The 16,054-nt window shown below is 56.0% G+C and overlaps 3 protein-coding genes across 5 annotated transcripts; 1 reads left to right on the top strand and 2 right to left on the bottom strand.

Annotated features, from left to right (window-relative positions):
- Nucleotides 1–239: 239 nt before the first annotated feature.
- GFAP (glial fibrillary acidic protein) lies at nucleotides 240–9,433 on the top strand. Of its 3 annotated transcripts, XM_014849388.3 has the most exons (10): nucleotides 241–751; nucleotides 1,639–1,699; nucleotides 1,894–1,989; nucleotides 2,731–2,892; nucleotides 4,082–4,207; nucleotides 4,475–4,695; nucleotides 5,273–5,316; nucleotides 5,676–5,795; nucleotides 7,080–7,165; nucleotides 7,824–9,433. In XM_014849388.3, exons 1-10 carry the CDS (start codon nucleotides 306–308, stop codon nucleotides 7,863–7,865), a joined length of 1,404 nt encoding a protein of 467 aa, XP_014704874.2. In that variant the 5' UTR covers nucleotides 241–305; the 3' UTR covers nucleotides 7,866–9,433. The 3 variants fall into 3 exon arrangements, with proteins under 3 accessions (XP_014704875.2, XP_014704874.2, XP_070339512.1); XM_014849389.3 differs by lacking the exon at nucleotides 5,676–5,795 and having other exon boundaries at nucleotides 240–751; XM_070483411.1 differs by lacking the exons at nucleotides 7,080–7,165; nucleotides 7,824–9,433 and having other exon boundaries at nucleotides 282–751; nucleotides 5,676–5,800.
- Nucleotides 9,266–11,591, bottom strand: FAM187A (family with sequence similarity 187 member A). The gene has a single exon (XM_014849390.3). It carries the CDS (start codon nucleotides 11,454–11,456, stop codon nucleotides 10,215–10,217), a length of 1,242 nt encoding a protein of 413 aa, XP_014704876.2. The 5' UTR covers nucleotides 11,457–11,591; the 3' UTR covers nucleotides 9,266–10,214.
- DNAAF19 (dynein axonemal assembly factor 19) lies at nucleotides 11,591–15,918 on the bottom strand. Its single transcript, XM_014849392.3, has 4 exons — nucleotides 15,757–15,918; nucleotides 14,382–14,527; nucleotides 13,628–13,760; nucleotides 11,591–12,934 (listed from the first exon to the last, which is right to left on the bottom strand). The coding sequence occupies exons 2-4, from the start codon at nucleotides 14,522–14,524 to the stop codon at nucleotides 12,482–12,484; spliced, it is 729 nt and encodes a 242-aa protein (XP_014704878.2). The 5' UTR covers nucleotides 14,525–14,527; nucleotides 15,757–15,918; the 3' UTR covers nucleotides 11,591–12,481.
- Between the last annotated feature and the right edge of the window lie 136 nt (nucleotides 15,919–16,054).

The raw sequence follows: 16,054 nt of genomic DNA, 5'->3' as shown, positions 1-16,054 counted from the left end.
CCTTCCTAGAGAGAAGGTCTCTTTGCCTAGTGGTCAGGCCCCAAACCCAGCATCCGGCCCCAGGCACTGCCCATCAGTAGCTCTGTCTGTGGCCAGGCGGGGGCTGGCGTGCCCAGGAAGCCCTGCCTCTGGGCACAGTGACCTCGGTAGGGTGAGAGGAGCTCTCCCCATGGCTGGGCTGCAGCCCAGCCCCACCCCCTCAGGCTATGCCAGGGGGCGTTGCCAGGGGCAGCCTGGGCAGTGGCAGGCCGGCCCACTCCTCCATAAAGCCCTCACATCCGAGGAGCGGGCAGAGCTGGGCCAGGATGGAGAGGAGACGTGTCACTTCGGCCATTCGCCGCTCCTATGTCTCCTCTTCGGAGGTGGTGGCAGGCCGTCGCCTGGGTCCCGGCACCCGCCTCTCCCTTGCTCGAATGCCGCCTCCACTCCCAACCCGGGTGGACTTCTCCCTGGCCGGGGCACTCAACACCGGCTTCAAGGAGACACGGGCCAGTGAGCGGGCGGAGATGATGGAGCTCAATGACCGCTTTGCCAGCTACATCGAGAAGGTGCGCTTCCTGGAACAGCAGAACAAGGCGCTGGCTGCTGAGCTGAACCAGCTGCGGGCCAAGGAACCCACCAAGCTGGCCGATGTCTACCAGGCTGAGCTGCGTGAGCTGCGGCTGCGGCTCGATCAACTCACCGCCAACAGCGCCCGGCTCGAGGTCGAGAGGGACAATCTGGCACAGGACCTGGGCACCCTGAGGCAGAAGTGAGGAGAGGGCCAGAGAAGAGGGGCCTCGTGAAAAGGGAGAAAACTGAGCCCTCAAGAGGGAGTGCCTGCAGCCTTCAGGGTCTCAGGCAGGGGGCTCTGCCTCCCTGCTCCCCGTTTCCCCACCTCTGGGAGGGGAGGGCTGTCCTTGCTCCCCAAGATGATGGGAGGGACTGGGAGGAGGCCCAGAGCCTCAGGGATCTGATTCCAGGGAGCCAGGGTACTCTCAGCACCTCCCCACTAGGGAAAGCTGTGTGGGGGCAGTCAGGGACCCCAGCAGGCAGGGTCTGTGCGTTTCATTCACTGTGGGGCCTTGTGACTACAGGCGGGGAGCTCGCCGATTCTGAGTGTGGGCCTGTGTAAAGGAGGGACGAGAAGGGAAGGTTGGTGTGCGCTGGAGAGGTGGGGGAAGAGCAGGCAGGCCTGGCCTCAGAACACAGTGACTCGCCTGTCACCAGCTTATGACCTAGTCTAGGCACTTCACCTTCACATCTTGAAGCGAAGGTCTTTGTAAAACCCATTTCCAAAGGTCAGAGGGAAGCCCAGGGGCAGGGAGCTGTGCTGAGCTGTCAGGGCACGCGCATGAGCCCCCAAGGGCAGGAGGACTCAGGTTTGTGTGCTCAGTAGTGAGTGTGCATTGGTGGGAGCGCCTGAGTGAGCAGGAGCAGGCACAACGACCCTGATAAGGCGCCTTAGTAATGAGGTCAAGTAAAGGCCTTCAACTGCTCGCCCCCCGGCCAAGGCCTATGTCTAGGACCCCTCTGACCCTCACTCCTCCTGCCACTCCATGGACCTGGGGGGGTCTCTCTGGCAGCCAACTCCAGGCCAGGGAGATTGGGGCAGGGATCCGAGAGTCCTCAGAGGAGGAATGTGTCCCCCCATCCCAGGCTCCAGGATGAAACCAACCTGAGACTGGAGGCTGAGAACAACCTGGCTGCCTATCGACAGGTCAGGGGGCTGGAGGGGAGGGACAAGTGAGGGGGGAAAGGGTTGATGGGAGCTGACCCAAACACAGTCCCCAAGCCAAGCCCTCCAGAGCAATGTGTTGCTCTCCCCAACCCAAGAAAGAGGGGTGAGACAAGGCTGGGGAACGGGGAAGAGGAGTCTGGGGTCAGTGGTCCTTTGCCCCTTCCCTACTCCAGGAGGCAGATGAAGCCACCCTGGCCCGAGTGGACCTGGAGAGGAAGATTGAGTCTCTGGAGGAGGAAATCCGGTTCTTGAGGAAGATCCACGAGGAGGTGAGGCCAGGGCACAGGGAGGAAAGCCCAACACAGAGATTGCAGCTAAAAGACAGAGAGACTGAGACTGAGAGAGATACTCAAAGACAGGTAGAGAAAGAAACAGAGATTGGGAGACAGAGAAAGAATATGAGAGAGAGAGATACAGAGAGAGACTGAGGGAGACAAAGATAGAGACAGACAAGAGAGCATCCCCAACCCCAGGTAAAACGCACACAGACACGCATGCCACTTATTGAGAATAACAACGGGCCTTGTTGCCTCCTTTTTTTCTTCACTACAGGCCTGTGAGATAGGAACCCTCGTAGTATTATCTCCTTAGCGCTGAGGTCCAGAGAGGTTAAAGAACTTATTAAGGTCACACAGTTTCTAACTCCACCTCCCCTGCCATTAGTCTCCATTTAAATGAGAGCCATTCATAAAAAACATCCCACTGAGCTCCGACCTCAGACTATGACCCCCTGGAACCCAGGAGCCCACAGGCACTCCCAGCACGGGAACTCAGTCATTCTCCCATGAGAATACAGGCACACTTTCAGTGCTCCTGCCTGTCCGGGCCGGGGAGGAGGACCTGGTTAGGCCCCGCCTGGGCCATTCCACTTCCTCCAACTAGGACTGCCCCATTGCTGTTGGCCACCATCTGCGTTTGAGGGGCAGGCAGAAGAGGGCATGATGTTGTGGGGAAACCCCAGTTGCGGTCTGGGCCCTGAGCCCTGCCACCCCTTCTCTCACCCTGACCAGGAGGTGCGCGAGCTCCAGGAGCAGCTGGCCCAGCAGCAGGTCCATGTAGAGCTCGATGTGGCCAAGCCGGACCTGACGGCGGCCCTGAGAGAGATCCGCACGCAGTATGAGGCAATGGCGTCCAGCAACATGCACGAGGCAGAAGAGTGGTACCGGTCCAAGGTAGCCCTGACTGTGGGCCAGCCTGCCTCCTCCAGGCAGCCCTCCTGGCTCCATACAAGAGAATTAGGGAAGGAGGGTAGAGGGAAGGCAGGAGAGGATCCTCTCTGGGTGACAGATCTTCACCAGAGAAGAAAGGTGACTTGCCCAGGGGTCACATAGGCACTATTACTCCCAATAAGTACTTATTATTATTATTGCTACTACTGCTATTATTATTAGCCAACATTGTGGTGTGCCAGGCCCTGTGCTTTGTATGGATTATCTTACTATGAAGTAGGTTCTATTCTTTGATAGATGAGAGAACTGAAGTCCAGAGAAGTTAATTAATCTGCCCAAAGTCACACAGCTCCTGAGTGGTAGAACTGGATTGCCAACCCCAGTCATCCCTCTTGGGAGCCTGCCTTCTTGATGCCTCTGCCAACTGTGTCTGGGATTATGGAGCGTCTACTGTGTGCCAGTTACTGCCTGGGATACAGAGCTGTGTCTGCCCAGGGAGCTGTGATGTGCACCCAAATATGGTGTCCACAGAGAACACCGCAGGGCAGAGTTTACGCGCCATGTGGGACCAGGGAGAACATCACAGAAGGGAGGCCATTGGCCTAGCCAGGACTAGCAGGCTACAGACATGAGGAGAAGAGGGAAGGGGCATCCTGTGTGGAGGACAGAGCCTGCAGAGGCCTGGAGACAGAAAAGCACAGAGAGGCGGGGGCCCAGAGATGCTGGCCCAGGGCACCCAGCAAAGAAGTGTGAGTGGCAGAAGCCAGTGATGGGTCTGAGCAGGTCACCGCCTGATGGAGCCGTGAGGGCTTCACTGCAAGCTGGGGCAGAGAGGACTCTTAGAACCCAGGGCTCTGAGTGCCAGAATCCACTGCCTGCAGTGGGGGAGGGCAGGGCTCAGTCCGGTAGTTGGAGCTGCCAGTGCAGGAGACTGGATTCTGTGGGAAAAACTGTTCATTCATTCATTTACCGACCAGGCACTGTGCTAAGTGCTGGAGACACAGCAGTGGCTTCTGTACCCCGTCCATGGGTCACAGTCACTGGGAATAATAAAGTGAGTGACCTGAACAACAACACTGGGGGCCTGCCCACCTCCCTGATTTCCCAGAGACAGTGCCGTCCCACAGGCCCACACAGGTCGCCACAAGGGGCTGCAGGCAGCCCCTCAGCATAGGGCCCTCTGCCCATCTAGTTCGCGGACCTCACGGACGCCGCTGCCCGCAACGCAGAGCTCCTCCGCCAGGCCAAGCACGAAGCCAATGACTACCGGCGCCAGCTGCAGGCCTTGACCTGCGACCTGGAGTCCCTGCGCGGCACAGTGAGCCCGGGCGGGGCCGGAGGGGGTGGACGGGTCGGCCAGCTAAGGCTGGTGGATCAGAGGGGACCTGCAACCCCAGGAGATGCCAGAGAAGGGCCAGGGGCGGGACCAGGACTGGACGGGGCTCTGAAAGTTACTCTGGGGGCCAGAGGCGAGACCTGGGCGGGGCGGGGCAGGCCAGGGCCAAGAAGCCTCTCCAAGTGGATCTCATCCAAGTGCGGGGCGGTGTAACCGTGCCTCGAGGGACCAGCTGGCTCCACCCCACAGAACGAGTCCCTGGAGAGGCAGATGCGGGAGCAGGAGGAGCGCCATGCGCGGGAGGCAGCCAGCTACCAGGAGACGCTGGCCCAGCTGGAAGAAGAGGGACAGACCCTCAAGGATGAGATGGCCCGCCACCTGCAGGAGTACCAAGACCTGCTCAATGTCAAGCTGGCCCTGGACATCGAGATCGCCACCTACAGGAAGCTGCTGGAGGGCGAGGAGAACCGGTGAGCCCTGACCACAGCCCCACGCAATCCTCCTTGCTGCCCCTCCGAGAGTCGCCTTGTTCCCTCCAGGGACTGTGTTATTCAGCCTGTGTCCAGCCCCTCCTATTCCAGTGCCCAGCACAGTCCCTGCCTAACACACAGTAGGTATTCAATGAATATCTGATGAATGAATGGATTCAATTCAACCAATGTTGATTGGGTCCCAGGGCCAGGACCTGAGTCACCCCCCAAACTAAGAGGCTCACCCCCCACCGTCCCAACAAAGATTAGACTTCTTTTCCCCTGATGGATCTCTTCTGCCTCCTCGGAACTTTCTTCACCACTCTCCCCTCCCTCCTACCGCCCTCCTAGCCTCCTTCGAATAGAGATATTCCCCTCGCAGGGAATCACACCCAAGCCCCCGCAGACTCTTGGAGCTCCAGGGAGCATGTTGGCTGCTGGGGAAAGCCAGGAGATGGAGTTAGCCCTTCCTGGCAAGGAGAAGGGCCTCAGTGCTGTCACGATAACCCTGGGCCAGGACCTGGCCGGGGGATGTTCTTGGGCAGCCTGGTCACCCCCTCCCTCTGCTGTCTTTCAGCATCACCATTCCTGTGCAGACCTTCTCCAACCTGCAGATCCGAGGTCAGTAGAGCAGGGCCTTGTGGGCAGGGTGTTGGATTCCTGCCCCCTCCCCCAGGTCTGTGGGCTGCTGCTCTGGCCTGGGGCAGAGGGACAGGGTAAAGGGGCTCCGGGCTTTCCTTAGGGGCCTTCATGATTCACCGCAGAGCTTCTAGCCAGAACACACCGTCCCATGGCATTCTGGGTGGGGCTTGTAGCTGCTCCTGCCCTGCTCTGCCCTGTGTCCCGCTCCCCATCCCTGCACCCCATTCCACCCCTGAACTGGGTGGGGGTCTCAACCTCCATCCTGTCGCAGATCCCTGAGCAAGCTCTGCCCATCTGAGTGTTTTATGTTTTTGTTTTTTAACTGCTTGTCACTGCAGGGGGCAAAAGCACCAATGAAGGGGAATGTCACAAGGTCACAAGACATCTCAAAAGCCTCACAATACAAGTTATACCAATACAGGCTCACCAGATTGTAAATGGAGCCCCGCCGGCTCTCGGTTAGCTGCCTGCCTCTCAGACACGGTGCTTTTCTCAGCCTGACAGGAAGTGAGCTTTACCAAGCCCATTTTCCCCGTCCTCTTGGGCTTCCTCCTCCCAGGTTTCCCTAAAGGGCCAAGCCCATGGCATTTTCCCAGCAGCCTCAGTGCCCAGCCCAGGACCTGGCGCGGGGTAAATGTAGGTTAAACTAGCAGAGCTGGCCGATGTTCAAAGTGATATGTCCTCAGGTGCTCAGATGAGATGCTCTGGGGCCTCGGAGCAAATGCCAGCCTCTGCCTCACCTCTTCCCCATCACGGGGAGGGCCCCTAGGGTCTCGCTCTGCCCGGTGGCCAGGCCCTCTGCCTGATTTGTCTGTCCCCGAGGCTCTGTTGCTCAGCTCAGCGCTGATTCAGCCCAGAGGATTATTTCCCCCTGGACTGCTGCTCTAATGGTGAATAAAGCTTTATGCTCCCTGCTCTCAATTTTAAATATTAGTGAGTGTGACATGTTATATTTTTCTCTCTGAGGGGGGGAAATCTAAATTACTTCTTACTTGTATGTGGCCCTCAAATGATTCTTAGCTAAGGAAAAAAAATGCTTCTTCTTCTGAGCTAGAAATTTAGAAACACTAGACACGCATGTCTCTGGGCTTAGTTCCGCATCCGAAGGGTTAACGAGGCAGAGCAGGTAGAGGTAACACTGCCAAGTGCCAGACAGTAAAGGGTCACTAGGGCCAAGAGAAGTGGCAGAGAGAAGTAGGAAAGGGGAAGGGGGACAGAACAGGGACCCATATGTGTTGAGCACTAATATGTGCCAGTTGCTCCACACACATTATTTCAGCTGATCCCTCACTCCCACCTAAAGAAGTGGGCACCTCAGCCCCATTTTGCAGATGAAGAAACTGAGGTGAGGAGAGGTAAATTAACTTGTCCGCAGTCGTGTGGCTCGTTAGTGGCTGAGCTGGGACTTGAGCTCTGGCCTGCCTGATTTCAAAGCCCGTGTGCTCCTTCCTCAGCACAGTGCTAGGTCGTCAGAAAGCCAGGTGCCAGGTGAGGGCTTGCAGAGGAGCTGACGTTCAGCCAGGCCAGGAGAGCGAGCAGGGCACTGGACAGAGCAGCCAGGACTTGCCCAGCACAGTAGGGCCTTGGGGGTCACCAGACCCTTTGGAAGAGCCCAGGCCCTCCCTGCCTGGTTGGCTAGGCCTCCATACTTATGATTGGGGTGTGATGGGGAAGCCAGGGGTGGGAGAGGATGTTTAGTGCCCTGAGAGCCCATGGGAGGCCTCCTCTCCTCACACCTGCAGAAACCAGCCTGGACACCAAGGCCGTATCAGAAGGCCACCTCAAGAGGAACATCGTGGTGAAGACTGTCGAGATGCGGGATGGAGAGGTGAGGAGGGCAGACCCAAGACCCTGGCCCATCAGGCTCTGGCTGCCCCCAGGAGCTCTCAAGGCCAGGTTCTGGAAGAAAGCCTGGACTGGCACATAGAAGGTTCTTGATAACTCACAAGAGCTCCCAGGGAGGCTCTGGAAGAGGGGAAGGAACCTGGCTATAATTCAACTCCCCTGCCCCTCCGCTGGCAGTTCTATGGGAAGCCTGGGTGCCTGGCCACTGGATGGGGTCCTGACTCAGGCTTACTCCCTTTCTCCCTTTCTCCCCCTGAGACTCAGATGCCCCAGTGCCAGGCCTGGGGGAGAGAGAAAGAAAATTAAAGTTACCAGTTTTCACTCCCAACTTTCAGTTTCTAACTTGGTTAAAGGAACCTGCCAGAGGAAGGGGATTTGGCATAACCCCCTCCCCATCACAGCAGCAACTGCTAGCTAATCTTACACCATCAGCTCACCATGTTCCAGGCATGGTGCTAAACACTTTACAGGTGTTACTTCAATTACCCTTGACTGGTGCAGGGGGAGTTCTGGTCAGGAAAGAAAAGAAAGACCTAGGAAGGCTGGAGAGTTGCCCAAGGTCACAGAGCCTCGCAGTGGTGGACCTGGGGCCCGGGTAAGCTCCTAACTGTGGCACTGTGCACCTTCTCTGTCCCCTGCAGGTCATTAAGGAGTCCAAGCAGGAGCACAAGGACGTGATGTGAGGCAGGACCCACCTGGTGGCCCCTGTCCCAAGGCGTGAGGGGCCTGCAGCAGGAGACAGGATAGTTGCCCCCCCTCTGATAGCTAATTTCCCCAGACCAGAGACCCCCCACCCCAGCCGCTCCCTGCTCACTCCGTCTCTATGCCAGCTTGCTGCCCTAGGCTCTGACCGCATTAGGACTGCCAGATAGCATTCACCCTGCACCCAGCAACTCCAACTAACAAGGCGCTCACCCGAAAGGGGCAGCCTGGAGGGGCGTGGCCGGCAGCTTGAGTTAGAATTGGGAGAGAGGAGAGAAGTTGGGGAGGACAAGGGGAACTTATAGATCACCCTCCATGGCCTAAGCCCTGTCGTCATGGCAACTGTTGCCAGAGCTAGAGGTCTCTGAGGCTATCTGGGAACTGGGCCTTTGAGTTTCCTCAGGCTGCTGGAGGAAAACTGAGCCTGAGACAGAAAGGGGAAGTCCCCACAGGCAAGGTAGCCCTGACCAGAGGTTTATTCTTCTAGACTGACGCTGACCAGTCTGAGAGTGGGTGGGGATATCCCATCACCTGGAGTAGTCACCAGACAGATTCCTGGCCTGCCCAGATCCCAGAGGTGCCTCCTGAGTGATGATGCAAGTGTCTCAGCCCCATTGAGCTGCTGTGAGGGCGCGCTATGGGCATGCTGTGGGCACGTGGGAGCTTGATTCTCAGCACTTGGGGGATCTATAGTGTAAGTGGAGAGGGAAGAGATGCTGGGAGGGAGAAGAGGGGGCTGCCTGGCCCCTAGGAGTGGGTACAGAGAGGTCAAGCCCAGGAGGACTCCCCCATCTAGGCTGGGGGTGCAGGTAGAGATGGAGGAGGAGGCAGTTGGAATGATGCGAGGCATCAGAGTTGGGGGTTGTGGGTGACCAGTTACACTTGGCCTCTGGGTTGTGGGAATCAAGGAAGTGACTCATCCTCTTGGAGATGCTGAAACAGGAGAGATAGGGGCTGCTGTCCACAGGGGCAGGACACACTTTGTCCCAGTTCTAAAGGCCCCTTCCTTGCCCCTAATCCCTGTCCACCCAGCCCTCTGAGCCCCTGCAGCTGCTGCCTTCTGACCCCAGCAAATGAATGAAGCCACTGCAATACATCCGACTCTCTCCACCCCACAGTGACCTGCTACTTTTCCCTAAGCTGAGGCCCTGTGGGCCCCTCTTACTCAAATACAAAATGTACCCCTGTGTTTTAGGTAGCACCATATTTTATAATTTGGGAAACTGAGGCACAAGCAGAGTAAAGACCCTGGTTTGTGTTCCTGGAGGCAGGGCAGCTCGGGGCAGACACTTTGACTCAGAGCACCTGCTCTGCTTTCCACAGGAGGACTGTGGGGGGCGCAGGATTATCTGTGCCCAGAAGTGGGGCTGAGACGACCCACTCCAGGGTCCTCAACTCCCCTCTAAGGCCAAAGGGAGAGAGAAGTGGGAATCCCTCCCTCCTTCCAAGACTTGGTGCCCTTTCCCCCACCCACCGCTGCTAACCTTCAGGGCACTGCTGCTGCCTGTAATCACTGAGGTAAATAAAGACAACTGCTGTGGCCTCCCCAGAGTGGACTCTGATCTGTTCAGGAGAGGCTGGTGCTGGGGGAAGAGGGCAGCAAGTAGCCTTGGACAAGCCTCAACTTGCTTCCTGTCACTAATCATCTCGGGAGCCCAAACCCCGACAGCAGCAGCTACGTGACAGATCCCGCCTCCAAGCCTGCTCTGCCCGGCAGCCCGAGCGCCCCCACCTCTTTGCTCCCAGCCCCTCTTCTCACCCGGCGTCCCCAGCCTGGGTGCCGTGTCTGAGGAAAGCCCGCAATTTGACCTCCACTTTCCTCACCCATTTCTTCTCTTCTAGTTGTTACCTAGAACTATTCCCAAACCTACCATTTCTACTGGCCAGGCCCAGGATGAGGCTGGGGAGGAAGACAAGGAGGACACGTACTAGGCCCCCCATTCTTCTTCCTTCCTCTCCTTGCTGCCCCCAGTCAACCAGTGCCCACTTGGCAATCCTCGAAGGCAAGAAAATACAGCACCCCCAACACTGTTCAACACTGAATAAGCCACTTCCTCCTTTTAGGAGGGTGCAGTCAGAAGGCACGTGCACCCTGGCTGCTTCCATCCCGGCCTCAGTCCCCCATCTCCCACCTGCCTCAGGTTTCCCCTCTTCCCAGAGCAGGTTCTAGATGTGCCCATGAAAATGGGGAGCAGGTTGTGACTAACAGATTTGTCCACACCCCCTTGCCACACACATCCCGGCCCAGGGTGCCCACCCAGAGGCATCTGGTATCATTGAGCAAAACACATGTAAGCACAACTGGTCTTCAGAGCTGGGGAAGACAGAGCCTAGGGGGAGAAGTTGGGACAACAGCGAAATAAGTAACAGCAGCAACGACAGAGGTGAATGGTGACAAAGACTGCTGTGATGAGCAGGTAGCCTATTAGGGTGAGCTCCATGGCGGCGCGAGTCTCAGGGTCCGAGAATGAGGCCCGGTAGTGGCCTCGAGACATCACGCCCAGTCGAAACCCAGCGACTCGCACCCCCTGACGCCAGCAATAGTAGATGCCCCGGTCACTCAGCTGGGTAAAGCGGATGTGGAGATGGTTGCCGTGGTCAATGAACACCCTCATGGACCTGTTGACGCCCTTCAGGTACTGTGTGCGGTAGAGGAACTGGTGGTCCTTGTCCCAGGCCACGGCGTGCTCTGGCCGGGCCCCGGGACAGGAGATGATGAGTCCGTGGCCCAGCCTCTGCTGGTGGAACTGAATGGGCACCTGGGGCACCCAGGGCCGGCTGCCCAATTTGGACACATAGTTGAAGATGGCCATCATGCCCTCCTGGATCACCTTTCTCTCGCAGGGCACAATACAGCTCTGAACCAGCAGCTCAGGTGTGTGGTCCCTGGCCTTGGCCCGAAGACTAGTCGGCACAGCCCGCGAACCACAGGACACCACATCAGGCAGTGTCTTGCGGTAGCGTGGGGAGAGGTCTGGGCTCTGCAGGTAGCAGAGGCCAATGCGCCACTGCTCCCCGCGCACCCCGCAGCGGTCACAGGGGGTCCACTCCCAGAAGGTGGTGAAGACATGCAGGCTCCCTTGGTACTCGTCTGCAAAGGGCTCCTGGCCCTGGTCCTTGAAGGTGGCCACCATTCCCTCACTGCTCTGGATGTCCACATCATAGGCGTAAAAGTAGTCCCCCTTGCGGGTGCCACAAAAATACAAGCCTGAGTCCTCGGGCTGGGCTCGAAAAACCAACAGACTGAACATGCGGATGCTGAAGCGGACCAGCATGTCACTGCCCACACGCACCTGGGCTTCCTCCGTCAGCACCCGCCCATCGAAGTCCGTGAGCACTTTGGTGTGGCCGCTACCTAGGTGCTTTTGGTAGTACCAGACGACAGCAGTCACCTCCTCGGGCTTGCAGTGGCAGGGAAGCTCGAAGCTCATGTCAGCCAGGTACGCTGCATTGTCAAACATCAGGAAAGCTGGACAGGGGGTCCTCTGAAAAATGTTCTCCTTCTCTACAATTTCAAAGGCCTGGAGGCTCCCCCACACCCACAGGAGCACAGTGGTGTGGGCCAGGTTCATGGCTGTAGGAGGCAAGGGTCAGAGGGGGCGGGCAAAACCAGGCACTAAAGCCCTCTGGGGCTTCTAGAAATCACTGCTGGGAGAAGACATCTCGATGAGGCAAGGATTAAGCAGCCAGGAAAAGAAGTAACAATCTGAGGAGGAAGCAGCCAAAGGAAAGGCAATTTATTCACAGCTAATGTACAAGACACCCTTCTGATGTTCCAGGCATGATCTTGAGGAAAAACCATTCTAGAACCTAACCCTCTCTCCCTTTCTAGAACACTGGCACTCACCTAAGAATGGGTCAGGGGAAACCGGAATGAGAAGCAAGGGCCCAGGTGCCAGGACAGGAAATCTTCGCCTCCCTGCTCCAGGCCCTGCCCTGCCTGCCCGGAGGAAAGGTCTTCCCTTTGGTTAATCTGGGAGTTGAAGGAAACCCGCCCACCTGCACATCTGGCCATTGGAAGAAGCCTGGGAGGCTGGCCAGCCCTGAGTTGATGGGTTGGGGCTTTCCCAGGCCCAGCCTGCAGAGGAACTCAGCCCCTGGGGAAAAATACTGCACCTCAAATGGGGTAGCATTTGATCATTTGTCGATTAAATGTCCATTCATTGGTTTTAGGTTATAAATATTCTTGTTAAGGGCTATGGAGATCAGTATTTGTTTACCATGGAAGATTAATGATTTTCCTTTTTCCTGTTTTTTTGAGTGGAAGCTGTAACTGGTGTAGCCAGCATTTGGTTGGGCACACACCCATCTCTCAGGGCTGTGGGCTAGAGGCCTAGCAGACTCTAAGAGTGGGAAGCAAAACTCTTTCAACTTCTTGGGCCCTTGACCATCCTGTGGATCTACACAGTTCAGAATATTGAGCCACCAAGGGGCTGGAGAAGAGGGGAAAATTTGACTCCTACTTTTGCTCTAAAAATTCCAAGCTGAGAAGGGAATTAGGCGTGGGTTTCTCATTACAGTCCTGCAGAGCGCCCAAGGCAATAACCAAAAAGGGCCCCCAATGACCACTGCGGGCCTCGGAAGGTAACTGGTCTTATCAATCCATCTGGTACAGTCCTAGCAGCTCTTGCAGGAGCCTCTCCTCCTCCTGGAGCCCAGCAGGCTGCTCCTCCAGACTCCACTCCTCCCAGCTGAGCCCCTCTTTCACAGGTCTGGGGGCACCCATGGCCTGCAGCTTCTGAAACAAGCCTCTGCAGCTCTCTCTCTCCGCACGGCTCAGCAGGCTCAGGTTCAGGGTGAAGCGGCCAGTGCTGGCCAGGCTGCGCAGGATCCCCAGCACTGCCAACCGGTCAGCCGGCCTCACGTGATCGGCCAGTGCCACCAGCAGCTCCCCTAGAAGTCCAAACCCCACATCCGTCTGGAAGAGGCAGCCCAGCTTTGGCCCCCCGAGCTGCAGCAGGGCCTGGTAGCGCTCTGGCCCGCTCCGCAAGTATCGCCGCCAATCACGGTAGAACTCTGCTGAGGTCTCGGGCGGGAAGAGTATTTTCTCCTGGATCACAAAGGAAAGAAAGGGAGTCCAGAGCTCTTCCAGCTGCTCTGCGACAGTGAGAGTGAGGGGAGCCTGTGGGTTTTCATCTTGGTTCTAGTACTGCTCCCTGAGCACTGGGAAGGCTGTGGTCCCTGTGGGCCTCATTTTCAGATGAGGGAACTAGGAATGGGACAGGGAGGGAGGGCCCAAGGAACCCAGGCCAAGATTTGAGATTCTCACTTGTACCAGGACTTTCCTACTGATGAATGTGGACACAGCCCTGCTCTAGGAGAGTAAGTCAGGGTTTACTCAGAGCAGGGCGGAGGGGATGATCAGAAACCTCAGGAAGAGAGAAAGGAACTCAAGGTGAGTGTTAAGAATCTGACAGGCTGGGTCTCCCTCCCAACACTGGCACAGTATCGTTATACTATATACCATCTAAGCTAAAGGCAGAGCAACCCAAATCTGATCTGAGAATGCAAAGCAAAGGACTGACGGAAGGGGACTTGCCTCACCCACCTTTCTGACTTGTTTTGCCCAGTTTAACTCAGCCTCACCATTGGCTGGTTGCTTTCCCTTCTGGGACTGGAGGCAGAAACCTGCCTCTGTCGGTTTAACAGGAGAAATAAGGAGAAAGTATGTGCAGTAAGAAGACAGGATGGGAGGTTTAGGGCAGAGAATCCAGTTGGCCTGAAGAGGCTGGGCCTCACCTACCCGGGAGATTTCAGTGGTCTCGTCCTGGGAAGTCCTTCCCTGAGTAGTGTGACAGTTCCAGGGCACAGTCCTCTTTCCTCCTATCTTGTCCTTCCGCTCCAGCGGCTTCAGATGTGATGCAAGGACAATACCTCTAAGGGCAAAGGACAGAGATCTGGGCATGTACTTAATGCTGTCCGTATGGCAGGTGGCTGGATTTTGCATGATATAGGCTGTACCTGTTGGTAGGCCAATGTGATAATGATAATAATAATAATACAGTCATGCGCTGCATAACAACGTTTCAGTCAATGATGGACTGTATATAAAATGGTGGTCCCATAAGAGTTGTTCCATATAGCCTAGATGTGTAGTTGGCTATATCATTCAGGTTTGTGTAAGTGCACTCTACAATGTTTGTACCACGACAAGATCACCTAACGACACATTTCTCAGAACATATCCCTGTTGTTAAATGACGCATTACTGTAACAATGACAGCAACAATAGCTGACAGCTTTTGAGCACTTCCCAAGTGCCAGACATTGTGCTCACAATCTTACATGTAATAACTCATTTAAGCATAACAACGGTTACTCTCTTTTACAGATGAGGAATAGAAGCTCAGAGAGGTTAAATAACTTGCACAAGATCACTCAGGTAGCAGAGGGTAGGGCCAGAACTCAGCCTAGAATTGTCTGACGCCAAAGCACGTGCTCTTAGCCACTACAGTCACCATAACAGGAAGGCCTGAGAAAAACAGCAGTAAGCCCACCTGAACTCCTCATAGGAAGCCACCCTCTGTCCCACTGCCCGTAACTTGGCAGCATTCTCCCGTTTGTACTTCTCATCAGCAGTGAGTGCAGCCTGCAGATCTTTCTCCAACGCCTTGAAGTCAATGATGTCATTCCGTTCCATGGCCTGTGCAAAGGGACATCAGCAGAGGGTCAATGTCAGGGGGAAGAGGGTATGTATGAATTCTTTGCCAGCCCACAAAATGATCCAAAAGCACTCTGTATATCTTGTCACTTATCTTGGGGAGTGACAAAAATCTAGTTCTCTACTTTCCAGAGGGGAGCTGAGTTGCACAGTGAGGACTTGCTTAAGACTTGTTGTCGGGGCCGGCTCCGTGGCCGAGTGGTTAAGTTCGTGCGCTCCGCTGTGGCGGCCTAGGGTTCGGATCCTGGGCGCGGACATGGCACGGCTCGTCAGGCCACGTTGAGGTGGCGTCCCACATCCCACAAGTGGAAGGACGTGCAACTAAGATATACAACTGTGTATGGGGGGGGGGGCGGTTGGGGAGATAAAGCAGAAAAAAAAAAAGACTGGCAACAGTTGTTAGCCTAGGTGCCAATCTTTAGGGAAAAAAAAAAAAAGACTTGTTGTCAATGAAAATAGGTTAGAGAGCCCTGCCTTTAAGTTTGGAGCCCTGTCTTAATTTTGTTGTCTGCCTCTAAAAGTTTTTTTAATTTTGGTGCTTGGCTGAGGAGGTATTTGGATCTCAGAATTCAGTCCACTCACTCTTCTGCATGGCCTCACTCTAGAGCGAGTTGTTCTGATAGAGGACCTCACACAAAAGCAGAACTATTGCTAGTAACTCTTGAGCCCAAGGATAAAATTTCAACCATCCGTAACTGTCTTTTAACAGGGAAGGATACTTTTCACCCAAACCAGTTGCGATGACTGAGTGGGAAATCAAGTAGGAGCTGGTTGGAGGAAGAGGCTTAATGATCCCTGCCCCCAAATCCCTCTGTTCATCCCAGGGCTGCAGCACAGATCCCGAGGTACTTGGGCAACCTCTTACTTCTGCCCCTGTACTTCTGCAGCCTCCACGTATCTGAGGCCAATTGATCCTTTCTAGAGGGAGATCATCTATACGGGTTCTAGTCTTGGTTCTGGCATTTACTTGCAGTGAGACTTCTTTGAACCGCAGGCCCCTGGTGCTCTGAGCTAGATTTTTGTGGTGAAGCCATCATCAACAGCCCTAGGGCAGGGAAGCAAGAGGTCTGCAACCAACCCGAAGCCCTCCACCCCAAAGTGGGTGAGCTGAACACCAAGAAGGGGGCTGAGCTGGCCAGGAACTGAACTCAGGTGTCCTTGCTCCTGTCCAGTTCTGAGCCCTCCCCAACCTTTGAATAAATAGAACTAACCCTTCTGCCTCCCCGATCTTCACCGCAGCAGCCCAGGCCTTGGTTCCCTTGCTTTCGTTGGAGAGCCCCACACGCGCCAGGACAGTTCGGCGTAGACCACGCCCAGCAACTGTGGTTGCCCAGCAACTGCTCTAACAGCCTGCCCACGTGATCGGCCCGAAGGCCCTCTTTCAGGGTGGTCCTGAGGCGCCTGATCAGATTCAGGCCTCCTCCGGCCTCACTCTCTTTGGGGTAGCCCAAGCCTTGGTTTTGGGGCACACAACTCCACCTCGCCGGTTCCTGTGTCCGAGGCCGGCAT

Source organism: Equus asinus, chromosome 13 (genome assembly GCF_041296235.1).
Source record: "Equus asinus isolate D_3611 breed Donkey chromosome 13, EquAss-T2T_v2, whole genome shotgun sequence".
Taxonomy (NCBI): Eukaryota; Metazoa; Chordata; class Mammalia; order Perissodactyla; family Equidae; genus Equus; species Equus asinus.
The sequence above is the reverse complement of the archived record's forward strand: the minus strand, read 5'-3'. Positions and strand labels throughout refer to the sequence as shown.

Coding starts and splice junctions, on each gene's coding strand:
- GFAP (XM_014849388.3), top strand. CDS start 306: ATGGAGAGGAGACGTGTCACTTCGGCCATTCGCCGCTCCTATGTCTCC. Junction 1,990..2,730: donor TGAGGAAGATCCACGAGGAG/GTGAGGCCAGGG, acceptor CACCCTGACCAG/GAGGTGCGCGAGCTCCAGGA. Junction 5,796..7,079: donor TGGAGCCCCGCCGGCTCTCG/GTTAGCTGCCTG, acceptor TCACACCTGCAG/AAACCAGCCTGGACACCAAG.
- FAM187A (XM_014849390.3), bottom strand. CDS start 11,456: ATGAACCTGGCCCACACCACTGTGCTCCTGTGGGTGTGGGGGAGCCTC.
- DNAAF19 (XM_014849392.3), bottom strand. CDS start 14,524: ATGGAACGGAATGACATCATTGACTTCAAGGCGTTGGAGAAAGATCTG. Junction 13,761..14,381: donor GCTTCCTATGAGGAGTTCAG/GTGGGCTTACTG, acceptor CTTTGCCCTTAG/AGGTATTGTCCTTGCATCAC. Junction 12,935..13,627: donor AGACCACTGAAATCTCCCGG/GTAGGTGAGGCC, acceptor TTTGTGATCCAG/GAGAAAATACTCTTCCCGCC.